The sequence below is a fragment of the Ammodytes marinus genome (genome assembly GCF_949987685.1).
Source record: "Ammodytes marinus genome assembly, chromosome: 2".
In the NCBI taxonomy this organism is placed as follows: Eukaryota; Metazoa; Chordata; class Actinopteri; order Uranoscopiformes; family Ammodytidae; genus Ammodytes; species Ammodytes marinus.
The window spans coordinates 24,935,670-24,956,379 of record NC_137231.1 but is presented as its reverse complement, the minus strand read 5'-3'; the positions used below and the strand labels follow the sequence as shown (position 1 = coordinate 24,956,379).

The 20,710-nt window shown below is 38.9% G+C and overlaps 1 protein-coding gene across 1 annotated transcript; it reads left to right on the top strand.

Moving 5' to 3' along the window:
• The first annotated feature begins 1,552 nt into the window (after window positions 1-1,552).
• ikbkb (inhibitor of nuclear factor kappa B kinase subunit beta) lies at window positions 1,553-20,704 on the top strand. The gene is made up of 22 exons (XM_080049554.1): window positions 1,553-1,695; window positions 2,500-2,627; window positions 5,356-5,450; window positions 10,893-11,013; window positions 11,771-11,840; window positions 13,196-13,284; window positions 14,043-14,132; window positions 14,235-14,359; window positions 14,997-15,104; window positions 15,199-15,328; window positions 15,535-15,729; window positions 15,870-15,984; window positions 16,570-16,693; window positions 16,789-16,940; window positions 17,081-17,142; window positions 17,239-17,339; window positions 17,444-17,493; window positions 17,595-17,694; window positions 18,225-18,372; window positions 18,531-18,628; window positions 18,954-19,047; window positions 19,254-20,704. Exons 2-22 carry the CDS (start codon window positions 2,523-2,525, stop codon window positions 19,311-19,313), a joined length of 2,232 nt encoding a protein of 743 aa, XP_079905680.1. The 5' UTR covers window positions 1,553-1,695; window positions 2,500-2,522; the 3' UTR covers window positions 19,314-20,704.
• Window positions 20,705-20,710: the final 6 nt, after the last annotated feature.

The following is a 20,710-nucleotide window of genomic DNA, read 5'->3' as shown; positions in this document are numbered from 1 at the left end:
TCTTTACAACATAAAAAAATAAATATGTGGGATGATCTTTAAATCTTAATTGACATTTAAGTAGATCTGCTATGCCTGAGAACTATAATATAAACGTAGGCCTTTATTATACAATTTCTACATTGCATTGTTGTGTAAGCAAACCATTTGAAACACAGTATATGGAATACACATTAAAAACACCTTTGTGTGCAATGTATTATTAGTATGATTATTTTTAAGTGGTGCTTCAAAAAAAGATCCAGCTGGAAGAAATCAATTTAAAAAGAAAGATATAAAAGAAGCTTACGCAACTAAAGACAAGAGGTGTAATTCAAGAAGGCGATGGTTAGGAATATTTTCAGTCAGACAAGTTGTAACAGGGGGTGACTCTGCTGTCCTGAATGGTTTGGTAAGTCGATCCAGCCTTTAGCGAGAAGTTGTAAAACTGAGCCTATAAGTGTCTTTTGTCCATTCTCAAAATAGCAGCAGCCATAGCCACTGCAGTAACATCCGCAAATACATTCATTGTGTTTTGTACACATTTGCACCTTGAATATTTCCCAGAAATAATACCTTAAATGTCATGGGCCTACTTACTACCTAGATACTTTTTTGCAGACGGGAGATGAAAGTAAAATTATTAAAGTATATTTTAAGAATCATAATTCAACAAGTTGTTAATTTCAAAACAAAATTACACCATAGAAACACGTAGTATATGTATTAGCATCAAAATATAGCCTACTGAAAGTACCAAAATTATGCTGAATGGCCTAGCCGATTTCAGAGTAACTTATATTATACAACTGAATTATAACTATGGATGTGAATATTAGGCCTATACAATCAATACTGCATATGGAAAAGGTGGCTTAAATATATTTTTTTAACTATAGGCTTTTATACAGCAAGGTAGCCATGAGATCACTAATATCTTATCTTTATTAATTATTGATACATCAGATTTTTTTTTAGGGTATATTTTGCATTATTGATCTGAATCTGTAAAGCCGTCACTAAAAATATCACAAAGCTTTGAGTGGAGTAAAAGTTCAAACATGATCCTCTTAGGGTTGTAGAAAAAAATTATATATAAATGGAAGGAAAAGTAAAGTAAAAGTACATCAAATGTGTGCCTTCGACTCCCAGCCAATCAGAATCGAGAAATTGCAGTGGCCTTTCTATTTTCATCTTATGCAAATAAATTATATAGTAATGAAAGAAAAGTTGAATAATATATATTAAACCTCAAATAACTGCATATTTCAAATTGTTACATGCAGGACAAAAATATAAGGAGTAGATGAAAATTGTGTTAAAAAAAACTCATGAAGCTGGAGATGTGAGACTTTAGCCTCGTTTGAGTAGGAGCCGTCTTGCTCAGACCTGCGCAATTATGACGCGCGTCTTGCTGAGCGCACAGCAAAAATGCTGCAAAAATGCTGTGCGCTCAGCAAGACGCGCGTCATAATTGCGCAGGTCTGAGCAAGACGAGACTAGTGACTCTGCCTTCATGTGGGCGGGTCTCTTCAGGTTTACAGGAAATATGACTATCAGGAAGTAAAAACTTTTTTCGGAGTTGTGTTGTGTAGCAAAATAAATACTACTAGCCTACAGTGTTACAATATTAACCTGCTTTATTACTCGGATATACGAAGTATTCGTAGAAAATCCAGGTGTAAAAGTGTGTGAACGCTACCTGCGAAGTCTAAGGTAGGATTTAGTTGATCTGTTGTCTGCATTAAAACAACATCCGAAAAAGAGCACGTCGTAGCACATTGTAATGATATTAGAAAACAGGAAGCAGAAGGAAGAGTTTTGTTTTGTTTGGGTTTGAATGCATAATTATGTAGGCTAATACGCAAGGGGATGAGATCAATATTCACAGTGTTACATTAAGTCAAAATAAGAATGTGTCTGAATAATGCATACAGGGATACTGCAGTATATGCTGTAGTTTGGTCTGGCCGTACCAGACTACTGCAGTATTGAATAGGCCTGTTCACAGCTTGTGGAATGCACTGTAAACAGTCAGATATGCAGGAAGTGCTTTTTAAAACTGGACATTACTAACCCACTCCTACAGATGATTTGATGTAGGCCAGGCTACAGTGGAGTCCAAATGTCTGAGACCACATTGAAAAAATATTTTAATAATTATAAAAAGATGTAACCTGCATTTGGTCAGTGTAACTGCAACTGGTCTAAAAAGTAAGAGTTAAGTTTAGAGAGTTTTGAATAGCTAATGGAGGGTTACATCAGCTTCATCCAACTGACTGGCGATTTTCTGTCTCGATAAAGTGTATCTCAAAAAAGACACATGTCCGATTATTCATACCTCTGACTAGTAAGGCTGCAAATAATGTGTGTAGAATATCAGATGTGAGTCTATTGTTAAAAATGTAAATTCATAATTTACCAGAGGTCCCAGGTTTCTTCTTCTAATTGCTTGTTTTGTTCACTCAACAGTTCAAAAATACAAAGACATTGTTTGTATGGTTGGTTTTGTTGTATAAGGTGTATGAACAGCTGAGGCAGCCATGAATCGAGTCCCCCTGCAGCAGCAGCAGAGCTGTGGGTCCTGGGAGCTGAAGGAGCGACTGGGCACCGGAGGCTTTGGGAATGTCACAAGATGGCAAAATAAGGTACCCAATCCACACACTGTATTTAATGTTTTATAAGGTATCTATCTATCTATCTATCTATCTATCTATCTATCTATCTATCTATCTATCTATCTATCTATCTATCTATCTATCTATCTATTTCTTTATTTGAGGCTGTGAGACATGATAGTCGACCAAGTGACTGCAAATTCTCTGGGAAGAGGATGTTTAAATGACTGACTATTTCAATGGCTAAACGTCATGTTTGAGCATTTTAAGGACTTAGTTGGAAGTTAACTGAAGTTTCCCTGCTGATGGTTTCCAAGCAAACTTCAACAAGATCACTATAATCATCAGCGCAACTGACTTACCATCAAAATGTTTGTAAGGGGAGATGCATACAAATACTTTCTTGTCCTATTTGCAAATGAATCCAGGAACTTTAAACTGCAGAATAAAATCTAATTTCACAAAAGGGATGCTTCAGTGTTTTGCTCATTGAGTTCAGTTTTCACAAACTTAAAACAGACAAAATAAGGAAACAACAGGCAAAGCTGCCTCACATTTTCCATTTGGTGGACCTTCAGGGGAATTGAGTTAGCTATCAGCAAGAAATGAATCCACATTTTATAAGCATATCTTTTTTGACAATTCATGTTTGCAGTATACCCATGGATGTATTTTGATGCTGAATAAATTCTCAGGCCATAAGAGCATATTCACTATATTAATTCTTAGCAGATATATGGAAGTTAAATCCTGATGAATGAGATAATGACATCCTGAGAAAGTCTTAAGTCACGCTGAATCTAGTAATATGTGGATCTGCGTGTTAATATGTGACTGAGTTTTGACTCAAAAACAACAATATAGCTAAATTGTGGCCTATTCCTCTCATCTCTCCCTCTACAAATCAGAAAAACAATTTGTCTAAAAAGAGCATTTGAAAATGGGGTTTTCCCCTACAGTGATTTCTGTAAATAGCATGACATCGGTCCAGGAAGCAGTCCTGTGCACCTGAGTCCTATGGACACGCCGTCTATTGTAATGATATCACTGTAAGTCACCGGATGAGAGCTTTGCAGAGAAGAATCATTTGCAAGTAAATACTATGGGAATATGAACACGCCCGCTTAGTGGACCTTCCGCTTCCTCTTTTTAAGACCTTTCATCAGTTGTGTTACTCACTCACTCACTCACTTTCAAGGCGAACGTACTAGGCTTGGTTCCAGGCAGCATGATCAGTGATGGAGAGTCAGGAACTATAGTAAAGCACTTGAGAAATTATTCCTTGGAAATAGTTTCTATTGCGGTTTCAAATATAGAACATCATTTCCCAAACACTTGTCATCACTAGAAGTGAGGATACCAGACCACTCTATTGACTGCTTCCTTGGTGGTGTCTACATTTCTCGTTATTATCATGTGATTTCTGAATAAAAAACTGTCTATTTGAAATCTGGCATTGCAATCTTAGATATACTGTAGATTAGTGTTTGTTTACATTATTTGAACATATGTTGGAGTTGTAGGACATTTGGATATGCTCATAAATTTTGAAAAGTGACACTCACATTGTTTATCATGAATGGAGATCATCTGATTTTCTCCACATGGGAAACTTGAAAAAGCTGTCTAGCTCTCTAACGTACAGTCCTTTAGTTATTTCCTGATTTATATTTAGTTGCCTCAAGGGGCACTGCATCTTTCCAGTCATTTGTGATATCATCATATTGTCCATCAGTATAGTTAGGTGTTAATCATACGAGTATTAGATGAGAAATTCAGCGTTTTTAAGAATACATATTAACAAACTTAAGGCTGTAATTTCATTTAATTCTAATCCTTTGTGGAGCTATCAAGGAAGGGTTCTATCTAGAGTCAATGACGCATTGTTCAACAGTTTAATCAGTGATCATTGGTGCGTCCGCAGTAGACTGGGTTTAAAGGGGCAATAGGACTGATGGGAAAATCACTTCACTGAAGAGGGCACTGCTGCTGCTGCGATGACTACATTTCCTCTGGAAGAAGTTTCCTGTATTCCTGTATTATTGACAATACTGTGGGCTATTAATAGGTCATATAGGAAGTTATGGGAAGCAGGGTGGGTGCCATTTCCCTGATGATGCCATGAGAGACAGGTAGTGACATGTACTTGTGTTGCTCATCTTTTCTGTGGTTTCTCGTTCAGTATATTTTTGGTTCAACAACCATTTTGTGTATTTGGTTTTTACTACATTCCTTCCCTTTCATTATCTGTCTGTCTTTGTTTGTTATCAGCAGAAAAACCTTTGCATACCTTAGCATAGAAAAGCAATAAAATCAAGTTTCTAAGACTAACTTGGTCATGCTGAAGTACGTATTTTACATCAAAAACGTAATAGAGCACCTATAACATGTATTAGAAATGTTCTAATTTTGAACAAATGTCTCACAAATGAAATTTTACTGATGTGTTGCTGTTTTATAGAGATGCAAAGATCAGTCGATTCATTGATTAGTGAAATAGTTTTGAAACTATTTTAAGTTTACTATGAGTTATTTAAATGCATTACAGAAAATAAAATAAAAATGTATTGTGACGGACATTTTTCCAGTTTTGTGATGTTTTTTGGGCCAAAAACTATTATTTTAGAAATGAATCAGCTGATTAATTGACTATCAAAATAATCATGAGTTGCATCCCCAAATGTAAACACACCAGAGCTGTCATATTAATTCCCAAATATAAGGCCGATTTCTAAATGAGCCTTGTGCTTGCTTTCAGGACACAGAGGAGCAGGTCGCCATAAAGCAGTGCCGTCAGGAGCTGAGTGCGAGAAACAAAGAGAGATGGTGTCTGGAGATCCAGATCATGAAAAGGTCGGTTTCACTCTCCTCACCTGAATCAACCTACTTAACCCATTGATGACGGCTGCTGCGCGATGCCACATTGGCTCTCCTGCCTGATGCTGCATCGTGCAGCATTATTACTTTATCTAATTTTCATGGCATTCCCAGCATTGAATGCACTGTCATTGGTTCAAATACACATGAGGTGGGTTTTGTTGATTTTTTTAAGACCACGTGACCACCCAAAAGTTGTGTGGTTTGCCGAAAATCATGTCAATCAAAAAAATTAAAAATTAAAAAAATTATAAAAAAAATACGCCGGCTATGTCGGCGACAGAACAGTTAGTGGCGTTTGGTGCGCAGAATCAAGGTCTACTATAGACTACTGACGAAAATCACACAACACATTGCATCTATTTATTAACAATATTAAATAATTTTCTAATTCATCTAATTTTGACGATTTTTAGAAATATTTGTTGGTTTGTAAGCGCTAAGGGAGCATGTTTAAATCAAACCTGTGAACCTTAACTTTTAAATGTATTTTATTTCATGTTTCTATGTGCTACACAGGCTTAGATATTAAGGTTTTGGTAGATTTGACAATTCATACTATTTTTTCAGAAAACCCTCAGGCATTAAGGACATGCATCCTAGATTGCCATAGTCATCAATGGGTTAAGAGCAGGGAAAAATCGAGTGCTTTTTTCTGGCTCCTTTCTTGCCACTCCTTCAAATACTGTCACGTACAGTATACTCACAACAGACACATGGCAGCCTCATTATATATATATTTTTTTCTCCAGATGCCAGCCAGTTTTCTTTTCTTGGCGGTTTGCCTTCATTAGATAGGGAGTGTACAATGGCGACAGGGAACATGGAAGAGAGAGGGGGATGACTTGCAACAAAGCTCCCTGTATGTGTGTTGTTATGGTATGAGTTTTGACTTGGACAGTGGTCCTGCACTGACTCACTGGACCTGCCTTATGGTAATGCTCAGATCATAGTAACTTAAGGAGTCAGATATATAGATTTTAATATGTATACCTTACACAAAGTACACAGGGTAGAAATTATGTTTGCCCTATTTTTTCACTCATAGTTTTACTCTTATAAAGGCTTACTAATGGCTTCTGTAGAACAGAACCAACTTGAGTAGGTTGTCTTTCATATCAATCAGCAGGGATTCCTTCCGTCACATGCGGGCAGTGAAATGTACCAGATTTCCCAACTGTTTGGTTTGTTTTTTGTTTTTGTTATGTTTGACCACGCCATCTTGCCTAAGCTTGTCTCTCTGTTAACAATAATTTTGGGGTCTTTTTTTCCTCCTTAGTGACGCATCAAGTGTGTGACCCTTCAGTTCTAAACAAACCTTTGATTTCCCCGCTACTTTTTACCGTCCAAACACTTCAGTGCTCTGCCTCAAAGCTCTTTTTAGCACGGGAGACAAGTGTTGGTTTGACCCGTTGTGATTCACCGTGGTACATTCCATGACAAGCTGCGTGCTTACGAGTTTGACATTTATGAACCCATCTGTTTTTGCAAGTTTTCTCAAAATACAAGTTCTAAATTTGTGTCCTTGAATAGTAAAAATCACACAAGGCAGCACTAATTAGAACATCATGGAATTTGGGGTTATTTCGGTGTGTTGGTGGTTATTTCTGACAGCATAATGTGCCGCCTCCTCATTTGGCGCTGCTTTGGTGTGTGTTTTCTTTTCCCCACTCGTCTGTGTTGTCTATTAACAGTTTGAGTTTTGGTGTCAGTCGGGGCACTGGAGATGGATGGCAGCGCATGCAGATTTTGATGAAATGCAAGAAATGCATGTGGGAGCGTGGGTGCGTTTTGTCCTTGCGGGTGCAAACATAAGAATAAAACCAATTTCTTTCCTAGTCCCATTTTAACAAGTGTGTTGTTCTCAGACAGACATGGTCACAACCACAACCCTCCCGTGCACCCACGCTCAACTCGTGGAGAAAAAAACCACAGGGCAGGCGACACAATACATGGCAACCTACCATTATAGCAATCAAGCCACTTAACACAAACGCACACATATACAGAAAAATATATCACTTAACATTGTTTTTTGAGTTTTGATGTGTTTATGGAACTTGTGTTGTGTTTATTTTGTCATTGGTTGAATGATTTAATCAAAACCAAGAGAAAAATATACATTTATTCCACAATCTTATGCAGGTTTGCTATTTCATTGCACAATTTTTACATCATTTAGGAAAGGCCGTACTATTAGTGATAACGTTGGGAAAAGGTGTTTCCTCTTATAACATATAATATTAATTGAGGTTTTCTTTAGATCACAGGTTATATGTTATCTCAAGAAGACAAGCGTTATCACAAGATAACGCAATAATCAACCCGTTATCGCAAAAAGTTTTTTCTTATGTTCATTGTTCATTCATTGTTCGTGATATCAAGGAAACAAAGCTCATCTTCTCCTTATAAAGATAAGAACAAGGTTGTGTCAGATCATTACACTATTACAGTCATATGAAAAAGTTTGGGAACCCCTCTCAGCCGGCATTATAATTGACTCTGCTTTCACACTAAAAAGATAAAAGTGGTATGTCTTTCATTTACCAGGAACAGCTAAGTACTGGGATGTTTTCCAAACAAAGATTTTTTGAAAAGCAGTATTTAGTTTTATGAAATTAAATAAAATGTGAAAAACTGGCTGTGCAAAAATATGGGAACCCTTGTGGTCTTGCTGATTTTAATGCATGTAACAGCATGTAAAACTGAGGACTTTAAACACAAAATTGGTTGGATTATGTTGTTAAGCCTTGAACCTCATATAAAGGTCTGTTTAATCATGATAAAAGGTATTTTAGGTGCCTAAATGCAAGTTGCACTTCTCTTTGACTCTCTGCAGAAGTGAGACAGAATGCGATCATCAAAACAGCTCCCAAAAGATCTTAAAAACAAAGATTATTCATTGTCATGGTTTAGCGGAAGGCTACAAGAAGCTTTCCCAAAGGTTTCAATTGTCAATTTCTACTGTAAGGAACGTTGTCAGGGAATGGAAGGACACAGGCATAGTTGCAGTTAAACCCAGGTCTAGCAGACCAAGAAAAGTACAAGAGCGGCATATGCGGCGGATTGTGAGAATGGTTGCACACAACCCAAAGATCACCTCCAAAGACCTGCAAGAACATCTGGCTGCAGATTGTGTATCTGTACATGGTTCTACAATTCAGTGCAATTTGCACCAACCATCTGTATGGCCGGGTGATGAGAAGGAAGCCCTTTCTGCGCCCACGCCACAGATACAGTTGCATGGAGTATGCAAAAGCTCATTTAGACAAGCCAGCTTCATATTGGAAGAAAATGCTTTGGACTGATGAGACAAAAATTAAGTTATTTGGTCTTTATAAAAAGCAGATGTTTTGGTGCAAATTGCGCTGAATTGTTGAACGATGTACAGATACACAATCTGCAGCCAGATGTTCTGGCAGGTCTTTGGAGGTGATCTGTGGGTTGTGTGCAACCATTCTCACAATCCTCCACCTATGCCGCTCCTGTTTTTTTCTTGGTCTGCCATGCCTGGGTTTAACTGCCACTATGCCTGTGTCCTTCCATTTCCTGACAACGTTCCCTACAGTCGAAATTGACAATTGAAACCTTTGGGAAAGCTTCTTGTAGCCTTCCCCTAAACCATGACAATGAACAATCTTTGTTTTTCAGATCTTTTGGGAGCTGTTTTGATGATCCCATTCTGTCTCACTTCAGCAGAGAGTCAAAGAGAAGTGCAACTTGCATTTAGGCACCTAAAATACCTTTTCTCATGATTAAACAGACATTTCTATGAGGTTCAAGGCTTAACAACATAATCCAACCAACTTTGTGTTTAAAGTCATCAGTTTTACATGCTGTTACAGGCATTCAAATCAACAAAACCACAAGGGTTCCTATATTTTTGCACAGCCAGTTTTTCACATTTTATTTTATTTCATACAACCAAATACCGCTTTTCAAAAAATCTTTGTTTGGAAAACATCCCAGTACTTAGCTGTTCCTGGTAAATTAAAGACATACCACTTTTATATTTTTTTTGTGAAAGCAGAGTCAATTATAATGCCGGCTGAGAGGGGTTCCCAAACTTTTTCATATGACTGTATTCAAGTTCTCCATTATCATTTTGAGGAAACAAAAGGTTGTTTTCTTGTATCACAAGATATCAGCCTTTTAACATTCTTTGCACATGTGGCCATACTTTTTACATCCACGCTCCCCTAAAATGTGTTTTCAAAGTTAAATTGAACAAAGATGAGAGAAATATTTTCCACAGATCAAGTGTGGGCATTTCCCAAGAGTCTTATTATACTATGTTTATGTTAGTTTGAGTGTTTTCTCATTTGACCATGCAAGATCATCTAGATTTGCAGGAATAATACACGTTAAAGATAACCAACTACTAGTGCATACTAGTGTTGACTATCATCTGTGAGCACACTCACACTGATTACGTGCTGTGCAATGTTATGGTTACAATGTTAAACCTCTCCCTTGTGGATCTGGTATCAATTTGAGTTTTATTATCTTAGTTATTTCTCCTTTGCTATTTTAAAGAAGGCTTGACCCTGTGACTATCAGAAACACATTGTTTTAATAAGAGATATGAAACTGAGAAAATCAAAGAGGGAGAAAGGTGAGGAGGCCAACTGATGTAACCTGTTTTGAAGCCATTATCTGTTGAAAAGGTTCTCACAAAGGTGTGAAAGTATGTCAGTATTGGAAACAACAATTGAGAACAGATACAGATTGAATTCTTTATCTCTAATTCTTATGACGCAGGTGTATGCGGAATTTTTTTTTTCTCTTTCTTAACATTCGTTTCGATGTCTCACTCATGTTACTCAGAGAACCGGGGTTAAGGAAGTTACCTAAAGTTTCATGTTGCTTTAAATAAATTGGTCAACATCAGTGGTTTCCTACCTGCAGTACATGACGCTCAAGAGGTCGTAAGATATATCTTAGAAGAGTATCAACTGAATAAGGAAGCAGAAAAATTCATTATGGCTGCACAAAATCCTCCCAGTCTTTGACTGTTTTCTTGTAAATAACTAGATCATTTTGTATCTTCATGCCTCTTAAATGTATTCAAATAAGACAAAGAAAATGATCACTTAGAAGGTGAACTTGAGATTAAATATAATGAGTCTCAAGCCAAAAACATTGGGAATAGTTTGCCTAGATTTGTACTATCTTTCTATGCTTATCTTTTGTCATCAACACCTGTTTCGACCCCAGCAAAGGAGGACTCAGTTAAAACTTTGCATCTCCATCTCTCTCTGCAAACTGTACTGTGACTGTCCCACTGTTACCAATCTTGGGATATGTCATCCCTTGGCTATAGGATTGTTGCCATTACTTCAGCAATGATAGAAATATGATACTACGACACATTGTGCAGTTCCACTGACTTATGTCTGCTCATCGTTACTCACACAGGTTGGATCATGTTAATGTTGTTGCAGCCAGAGAAGTTCCTGAAGGAATGGAGAAACTGGTGGCCACCAATGACTTGCCGCTGTTGGCAATGGAATACTGTCAGGGAGGGGATCTGAGGAAGGTAAAAGACTGCAGAAGATTTTACTCATATGAGTGGTTTAGGACTGTGGATTAGAGCTCACAAACCTTCGGGATGAAGTGTGGAATCAAATAAATGAACTGGGAGCGGTAGCCATGTGTGGCAAACCTTTTTGAACCGCTTTCATGACCCTGAAATAAGTGTTGTGTGTGTATAAGAAAGTGTATAAGAAATTGTTTAATCAAAAAAGAAAAGAAAGTAGACTAGACACCTCAAAACTGAAACCACAAATCACCATTGTTAAAATATACTTTGTGAAGACACTCACACACACAAGAATGTGCCTGTCCAATTCTTTGCTCCAACAACCGGCCAATTGTTCTTCGGGGCGAGAAAACTGGAGCAGGTTTCAATCTGAAACCGCAGCCTGAGGCGATAGACAATGTTGGCACCCAGGAAGCTAGTAGGGGAGGAAAATGCCAACCATCACATAAAAATTTCAAAGCATCCCAGATGGTTGAAAAACTAAGCAGTCGAGTTAGAGATAGATGGAGTGGCACCATACTCTTTCCTTTTGTCAGGCCGGCTACAACTTTCTAGCTGTAGAACATTTTAAATATTGTTTTATATCAAAGGCTTTACAACAATAGAGCCCATTTGCCCTTTTGAAAAACAGCTTTAAACATCGCTCCTAGAAATGTCCATCTAAAAAGGCCTAGTGAAAAAGTTGTATCGGTTTTTATTCCCATTGTTCATGTTACTCAAGAATCAAGTGTCTGTGCGATTGTGCTCTCTGCAGTACCTGAACCTCATGGAGAACTGCTGTGGGATGAGGGAAGGCTCCGTTTTGATTCTGTTATGTGACATTTGTGAGTATCCTGCTCTGTAATATTTTCAATCATGCGCATGTAAGAGTGATAGATTAATTGTGTGATTAATTTAGTGAGCCGACAGTGTGATTAGTTTCCTGTAGTATTGAGGAAATGATCATGGTGACCAGCGTCATGATGTCATCAGTGACCTGAAACCACCAACCTCTTAGTCACCATGGAGACGGACAGTGGCCTACGTCAACAATTGGACACTCACGCTCGAACATAATTTACGAATGCTCACATCAACAACACATGTATATTACACACTGTCTAAACAGGTTTGAGAGAGGAAGCATATGGTATGGATCACACATGAAACGAGTAGAGATCGGAGTAACACACACACACACACACACACACACACACACACACACACACACATTAAGATAGACACAGACCCACACAAACTCCTTTTCCTGTTACCCGCAGCTGGACATTTCCTGATAATGAGTGATCCCCTTTAAACTGTTTCACAAGCGAGGGTAGACACAGGCATGCTGCATACCCACACCCAAACACACACACACACACACACACACACACCAGCAGAAGCACAGTTATGTGTTCTGCTTCGTCAAACTCTCGCTGCCAGCACACACACTAGTCACCCTTTGACGCATAAGTAAAGCGACATTATAACCTATTCACTCAACTCCTACAGCTTAAAGGTTATAGAATGTACTTAATGAGTTGTATCCTCTTATTGGTCTTAACAAACACCTTTAACCACAGACAGCAGTGATGTCATTGGGCTCTGGAGTACACCTGTACATCACTGCAACCAGATCAGAAGATGAAATACCTGAGGGTCAGTAAAAACAAGACATTCAGAGGAGCGTTGATTTACTTTTCAAAATAAAAAAGAAATGTAGCGCTGACTCAAAATCTTGTTTTTGCTGACCTCTTGTGGTCTAACTTCCCACCTTTCTGCAGTGTTGTAGAAGTGTACTCAAGGTTGTGTCAGTACAGTGTGACATCAATCATTACACTTTTATCACATGCATCTGGCTGGAGACTATAATATGTAAGCCACTTCTGGCATATATAACATACATACAAGTACATAACTCAAATCTCTGACCCTCATTTTGAATTGTGGGCAATTAGGACGTCAGTTCAATCAAAAACCTATCTGTATAGGTATGGCGTCCTTACTGATTGTATTTGGTTTCTTGTTAGTTTTCGCCCTACATACATAAACGGCCTTGTTGATTTATCGGTCTAGTTCTAGTTTACCCACAGCATTGACCTCTTAGGAATTTTCAGCACATAATAAACAATGCATGCAAATCTAACTCTACATTCTGGCTTTGTTCTGACTTTTATTCCATCTTTTTCTACTTCTTCAGCCTCGGCTCTAACCTACCTCCACAAGAAGAGGATCATCCACAGAGATTTGAAACCAGAAAACATTGTGTTGCAGCAGGGAGAGAAGAGAGTGAGTTAAAGACCCTGTGAAGCATCTTGTTATGACGAATTCACCCAAACCACAAGGAACTTTTGGGATCCTATCTTTCTCTCTGGTTCTCCCTTTATTTTGTTTGTCCTGTAACGAATCCCATAATACTATGTAATCCCCTCCCCACAAGCCTTCACTATAGGACACAGGAAAATGAACAATGTTACATAAATGAGGCCAGACATATTAAATAGGTTATATATCCCATGTTTATACACACTGCAGCCTTTATAGAAATTGTAACCAATTATATTTTATAGTTTTGCCTGAAAACTTGTTTTTGTTATACAAAAAGAATATATACAGACTTAGTTTTTTGGTTTGGGACATTATTGAAACAGAAATGGGCCGTGCACAAATGTACAGAAGCCTATTAAAAGTTGATTTCTACTTGTGTGTTCTTGAGTCCTTCAGGATTTAAAGGAACAGTGTTACATTTTGGGAAATACTTTTAATGGCTTTTCTGGTGGGGAATTTTATGAGAAAATACTCTCTTCTCTTGTATCTTTCCCTTAGATACTGTAGGGCCAGCAGCCACTTGGCTTAGCATAGCAGGGAAGAATGAAAACATCAAGCCTGGCACATCTAAAGCTCACTTATTAACATGTCATATCTTGTTTGTGTGATCTTTACAACAGCAGTACGGCAGTAAGTGTATTTTGCTAAATGTGAAGTTATTTGTAATTAATACGATCACATTTTGCTAATACATTTTTTTCTTCTTCTCCTAACCTTAGTTGATCCATAAGATTATAGATCTGGGCTATGCTAAAGAGTTGGACCAGAGCAGCCTTTGCACCTCATTTGTGGGAACTCTTCAGTACTTGGTAAGTTATCTGAAACACGATTGGACACATTTTCCACACAATCTTTTTCACCCTATTCTAATCAGAAGCAGCTAAACTTCTTTATTTCCTTCCATCTTGCAGGCTCCGGAGCTCATTGAGAGACAGAAGTACACGGTCACTGTGGACTACTGGAGCTTCGGGACTCTGGTGTTTGAGTGTATCACAGGATTTCGCCCTTTCTTACCAACCTGGCAACCTGTTCCTTGGTAGTACCACCTTTCAAAAAGTTCCATTTTCTGAAACAAGTTTGGGATTTGTTCCTGAAAGTCATCATGAAGTGGAAAAAATTGAAGTCTTATTTTCCAAAACGAATATGATGCGTGACCAATTTTTTCACCATTTTACCATATTGCCTTTTTTTACGCATTTAATGTTCTCTATTATTTATGCTTTTGCACCAACATGACTAGTTTAGCATTTTGTGATATGATCTGAACAATGACGTTTTTCAATGTTAAGCAACACTGAAAATTCCGAATAGGTGTTATTGTTGCATGACTGAATCGTAACACACAAGGAACATTTAAACAAATATGATGCCCAAGCAAAGAATTGCAGGATATGTTGGTTATGCCAACATCAATGCCCCTGGTGCCGCGTTAATGTGATGAATTAAAGATATGAACTCCCACAGGGCTGGAGTTGCATAGAAGAAAAATACTCTCCCGTTATTGCAGAAACTCAGGTTCAGTTGTAGGTCAGACTTGAACATGATTCAATGCAGGATTAAATGGTAGGAAAAAAGCCTTTGTACCATGACAAAAAGACTAACTAATTTATTCTTTAAAACCAAAATGCTCAGGTCTTTTCACTAATTTATTCCATTTGCATCCTTTTTTTAAGGCACAATAAACTGAGGCTGAAGCAGGACAATGACATTGCCGTCTATGAGGATCTCTCAGGGGAAGTCCGCTTCGCTAAACACCTGCCTCAGCCCAACAACCTCAACAGGTAAACAATTGTATCCGCCACAGACACACACATGAAAAGATGCTCACTTAAGACTCTCATTATCTCAGTCTAACCTGTTAACTGTGGTTGACAGTCTGTTAATAGAGAAGCTGGAGAGGTGGCTAAAGCTGATGTTAAAGTGGTCTGCTCAGGGGAGAGGCAAAGACCCCGAGGCCACGCCCAGCGACTGCTTCTCCCAGCTGGGGCTCATACTGCAGCTCAAGGTCCACTGAGTCATTTTTTGGTTTATTCTTCGTCTTTGTATTGTATGACATATTAATGTATAATAAATGATACCCAGAAATCACTGGTCCAAACAAACTTTTCCAAGTACCAAACTGCCTTTTGTGCACTTTTAATTGCTCAGGCATATAACACATCTATATTTTCCTTCTTCAATGTGCCCGGTCCTTTCTCTTTCCCCCTTCAGATGGTTCACGTCCTGAACATGATGTCTGCTAAGATCCTGACCTACTCTGTCTCAGACGAGGAGACTGTGGCAGACCTGCAGCTCAGGATAGAGAAAGACACAGACATCCCGGCAGCCAATCAGGAGCTGCTGCTGGAAGCGGGGTTAGCCCTGGAGCCTCACGGACTGGCCACACAATGCGCCGTAGATTACACTGTAATATCTGGCATAAATATCGGCACACACACACACACACACACTCAAGCATGTAAAGAAGCTATGCCTTCACATAATAGTCAGCAGCACAATGTAAAAATGGACTGAGTTATAGCGTTGTTGTTTTCTTGGCCCTGTAGGAGATAGATGGACGACGGACAGACCTGCCTCTGGTCTTCCTGTTTGATCGCTCCTCTTGCAGCTACGAGCCTCAGTTCGCTCCTCGCACCCTTCCAGAAAACATCCGTTTCGCCCGTGAGTACACAGCAATAAGCAAACGATAGTTAAAAACTCCTTTCATCTCTAGTTCTCTCAAAGCTTTTTTTGTGTTCAACACTTCTGCTTTCCTTTTTGATTAATTGAGTTCTCAGGCAGATATTTCTTTCTTTGTGTGTCAACTGGGATAGAGGCTTCACTCAGGGTTTCCACATGAGCGTTCCAGCTTTGAGATTTTGTTGAATAAATGAAATAAGCCTGTAGCAGATAAAGACTTGTATTTTGTTCAAAACCATAATCTCCACATTTACCAAATTTGAGCCACACATACTGTTAATATACAGAGAAAACAAACATTATACACCCTCAGAAATCATGGTTTGGGTCGTCTACAGGTATGACCGTAGACGTTGAAGAAAATAAAAAATAGTTTTAGGCTTAAATAACCATGTTTTCTGGCAGTTGAAGACCCTGTGGAGAAAAAAAGCTCTTTGTATGGCAAAAAGTAATTGATAAAATAACAATAAATGTAAACATATTTTGCTCTGGTCTGACTCTACCATCTCTCTCCCTCTTTCTCTCTCTCCCTCTCTGTTTCTCTGCCTGTTTCTTTGTTTTTCATAGAAACCGACCCGAAGCACCTCCTGGCGTACAGCCCTCTGAGGAGGACATGTGGACAGGCGTGGCACACCATCCGCTCCCTGAAGGAAGACTGGCAAAGACTGCAGCAGGGGCAGAAAGCTGCCATGTAGGACCATTTACATAAATAGACACACAAAACACACATGCATTTACTGTTTGATAACACCAAACCAATTCCCTTTTCTCCTTTTTGTCTTTCAGCATGAGTCTGCTCAGACACAATTCTTCACTGTCCAAACAAAAGAATGAGATGGTGTCCATGCACCAGAGACTCATGGCCAAGCTGGACTTCTTCACCACCAGCCTTCACATAGACATGGACAAATACCAGGAGCAGACAGCCACCGGGATCGGTACTATGTTACAAAAACGTCTTGATAGCAGCAGGAAGTTTACACTACAGCTGCCAAAAAGTCATTTAATCTCTTGATTTTATCATAATTATTTGTAGCTCAGTCTGGTGGTCGGTTAATTTTCTTTTGACGTTTTCTAGCGTCAGAGAAACTCCTGGGCGTGTGGAGGGAGATGGAGCAAACTGCTGTCAGCTGTGGTCAGGTAGAGTTGAGTGTGTATGTGTCTGTGTGTGCGTGTGTGTGTAAGGAATAGAAAAGTGTGCTTTAAAGAGACTGAAACCCATGTGTGGGTGTGAAGGCAAGGGTGACCGAACTGGAGGAGGAGATGATGCAGCTGCAGCCAGACATAGTGGATGTGCAGAGACAGCCGTGGAGGAGCGGAGAGGCCTTAGACACACTGTAAGTCTGAACCAAAGCTTAACTGTAATGAAATGCAGCAACAACAACAAACAGCGTTGTGATCTTGGGCCCCCCTCTGCTGTCTTCCCCTCTTTGTTCCTCAGTGAAGGAAAGGCCATGGAGCTGTTCCGCAAACTCCGAGAGAAACCCCGAGGTTCGGATGACTCCTTAGATAACACGTCTTGTTAACGGTGTTTTCCTGTGAGAATAAACATCCTTTTATGTTTCCTTTTCTTTTGCCCTTGCTCTGCGCAGACCAGAGGAGTTCAGGGGACAGTCAGGAGGTGGTGCGCCTGGTGCTACAGGCTGTGCAGTTCTACGAAAGGAAGCTCAGAGACTTCTACACACACCTCAGGTACAAAAAACACTGTTTGTTTTCAAGTCTGAAACAATTTTCTAGTACAAGGCTTGTTTTCATACCTATCTTTTTTTTTGGGGGGGGGAGGGGTGATCTGATGAATGAACTGCTCTGTCGTTGCCTTTGGGAATTTGTGTATTTGTATAAAAATGAGGCAAAGTATTATTTATAAACAAATGTAAAAAGTCTCAACCTCGCATTAATGTAAGATTCATTTTTAAAATAAACCATCCAGTCTGCGGTTACTAATGTCTCATAGCTTAAGGCCTGGATCTCAGTCTGGAACATAAAGTCGATTACGTAGTTGATGGGCGAGACGCTCATGTTCACTACTTGAGAACCCCCCCAAAAATAGTGTGTGTGTGTGTGTGTGTGTGTGTGTGTGTGTGTGTGTGTGTGTGTGTGTGTGTGTGTGTGTGTGTGTGTGTGTGTGTGTGTGTGTGTGTGTGTGTGTGTGTGTGTGTGTGTGTGTGTGTGTGTGTGTGTGTGTGTGTGTGTGTGTGTGTGTGCTTGTGTGTATCCTGCAGTAAGACGGCAGTGTGCAGACAGCGTGTGATGGAGCTGCTGCCGAAGGTGGACGGCGTGGTGCAGAAGATGGCTGAGAGCGAACAAGTCCTGATGAGTCTGCAGGAGAAACGACAGAGAGAGCTCTGGAACCTGCTCAAAGTCGCCTGTGTGAGTAAACAGACACTCTGCCCTTTAGGGATGAAAATTGGCTGTAATAATCGTCAAAAACAAACCATATTATTTTCTTTCATTTATTCCACAAAAAGCTGGTTCTGTCAACTGTGTAAACTAAACAATAACGTCCTCATTGTCTTGTTTTTTTGTAGAGTAAAGTTCGCAGCCCGGTGAGTGGGAGTCCTGATGGGTTAAGAACCCCCTCTTCTGTGCCACCTCTGCTGACCCCCAGGCACAGTTTGCAGCAGTTGTGAGTGCACTTACAGTTCAAACACGCACACACCTGGGGGTAAAAGGAAGTTTTCCATCCAGGGTCAAAGGTCCCATCTTGTGTGTTAATGTTATTTAGGACAACAGGAAATTAACTTGACTCCCCCTACAAGCCTCTTAAAAACCTGACACTTAAAATGTCACTATCATACACTCCACACTGCTTTCCATTTAACTTTGAAGACAGACTTCATCAGCAAAGCCTTCCAGATGGCACGTGTGCAGTTCCTATATCTATACTGTATATCCATAGATAAACTACTATCAAACTTGTGTAACATGAATCACTCTGGGTGTGTCTGCAGTGACGAGTCTCTGGTGGAGGAGAGCAGGACGTTTGAGAGTCGACTTCAGAGTTTGCTGCACGACACCATCCATGAATCAGAGAACGGCATGGAGGTATGTGGGAACTTATCTTACACTCGTCTTGTGTCGGCTTGCCAAGCAGCTGCCTAGTGTTGTTCATGATCATTTCATTGTGTTTTGCAATTATGAGATATTATGCAGTTAGTTTAGGGTTTTCTTATTATCTGCTTTTACTTGAAAAAGTAAAAAAGTAAACTACGAACAATGAATACACCAACCTTTGTTTTTTATGGTCGTAGATGTTGAGCGAGTGGCAGTGGCTGCACGGAGGCCAGAATTTCTCCAGCGACCTTTCCTAAACTGGACTTCATTCCTTGCTTACATACGGTACTCTACTGCCTCCGTGTGGATGGGATGTCAACCCACATTAGGAAGCAGCGCTAGCTGGTTTGTTTGACAATGTGAATGGATGGATGGAGTAATAGCCGCTGGCACATATTATCTTAATGAGATACACTGTAGCAAACATCAGAGGGATTTATTAAAAAATGATATTACTTATCCATCCATTTTTAATGTAAACACATTTTTAAATACATTTTGTGATAAAATTGCACTTCATTATGCACGGATCAATCATTCCATTAGTTTCATGGATCGTATATGACGTTTGTTAACCTTGTATAAAATCCCACTCAGAACATACCTGCACACATTGCTACAGTCTAACAGTGTACAGAGAGGCATGCGGACTGCGAGCAGCATCAGACTAAGTCTCTCAGAACACGCTTTAAAAGTGAGAGAATTCACAAATGTAAATAATGAAATTGACAGATGGAAGCATTTCTCTTATAATTTGAAGTGAACTAAATATTTTGTTACATTTGTTTCATTGTACTCCTTTTATCAGGGATTTACATATTATATTTTAAGACATGTCATGCTCTAAAAACATCCCTGCCCTTGAAGTGTGTGTGTTATGAAACCAAATATACAGTATGTGTGTCTCACAGGACTATTATTTTTTTATTGCAAATAATCTTTATTTTAGTAAGACGACGTGGTTGATGTTTATAATCCTATGCTGAATGACTATCAATTTTCTGTGGTGCATCCACTGATAACTATGTTGAAGGTGGACATAATAACAGGAACACTTGAACAGTTAGGTGCCATCCAGTGTCCTGCAATAAGTGAAGCTTTATGGTGTTAAATTCATGTTGAGACAACACATACACATTGGTCCAATATGGTGACAAATACAGATTTGTGGTCTAAACCTTAATTTTGAAACATTCCCTTTACCGACCAAATGCACACTGTACATTATAGTCAAATCTATGGACTGAAAAAAAAGTTTAAAAATAGCTTTTAATAAAACCGTATAAATCAACATTTTAATACCATTAATTTCCATTATATTTAAATCTACAGTAGATGTGACTGTACCATTTCAATATTGTGTGCCTGCATCATGAGTTTCTTGCTGTGCTCATTGTAATCAAACTCAAGAGGTATTTAAACTGTATATAGAGTGTACATAGTGATTGGAGATGTAACATATTGTCAGTGTCTGCGATAATAACAGAATGAGAAATTTTTTATCAAAACAAAACTTGTAATTTTTTTTTATCTTAAAGTGATGTTTTTCTATGAAATAATTTCCATTTTTCTGGGAATGAGGAAAAAAGTTCTCCTCATCCTTCACTTTTGTTTTATGTCAACCGAAGTATAAAAAAAAATAAAAACATCAACC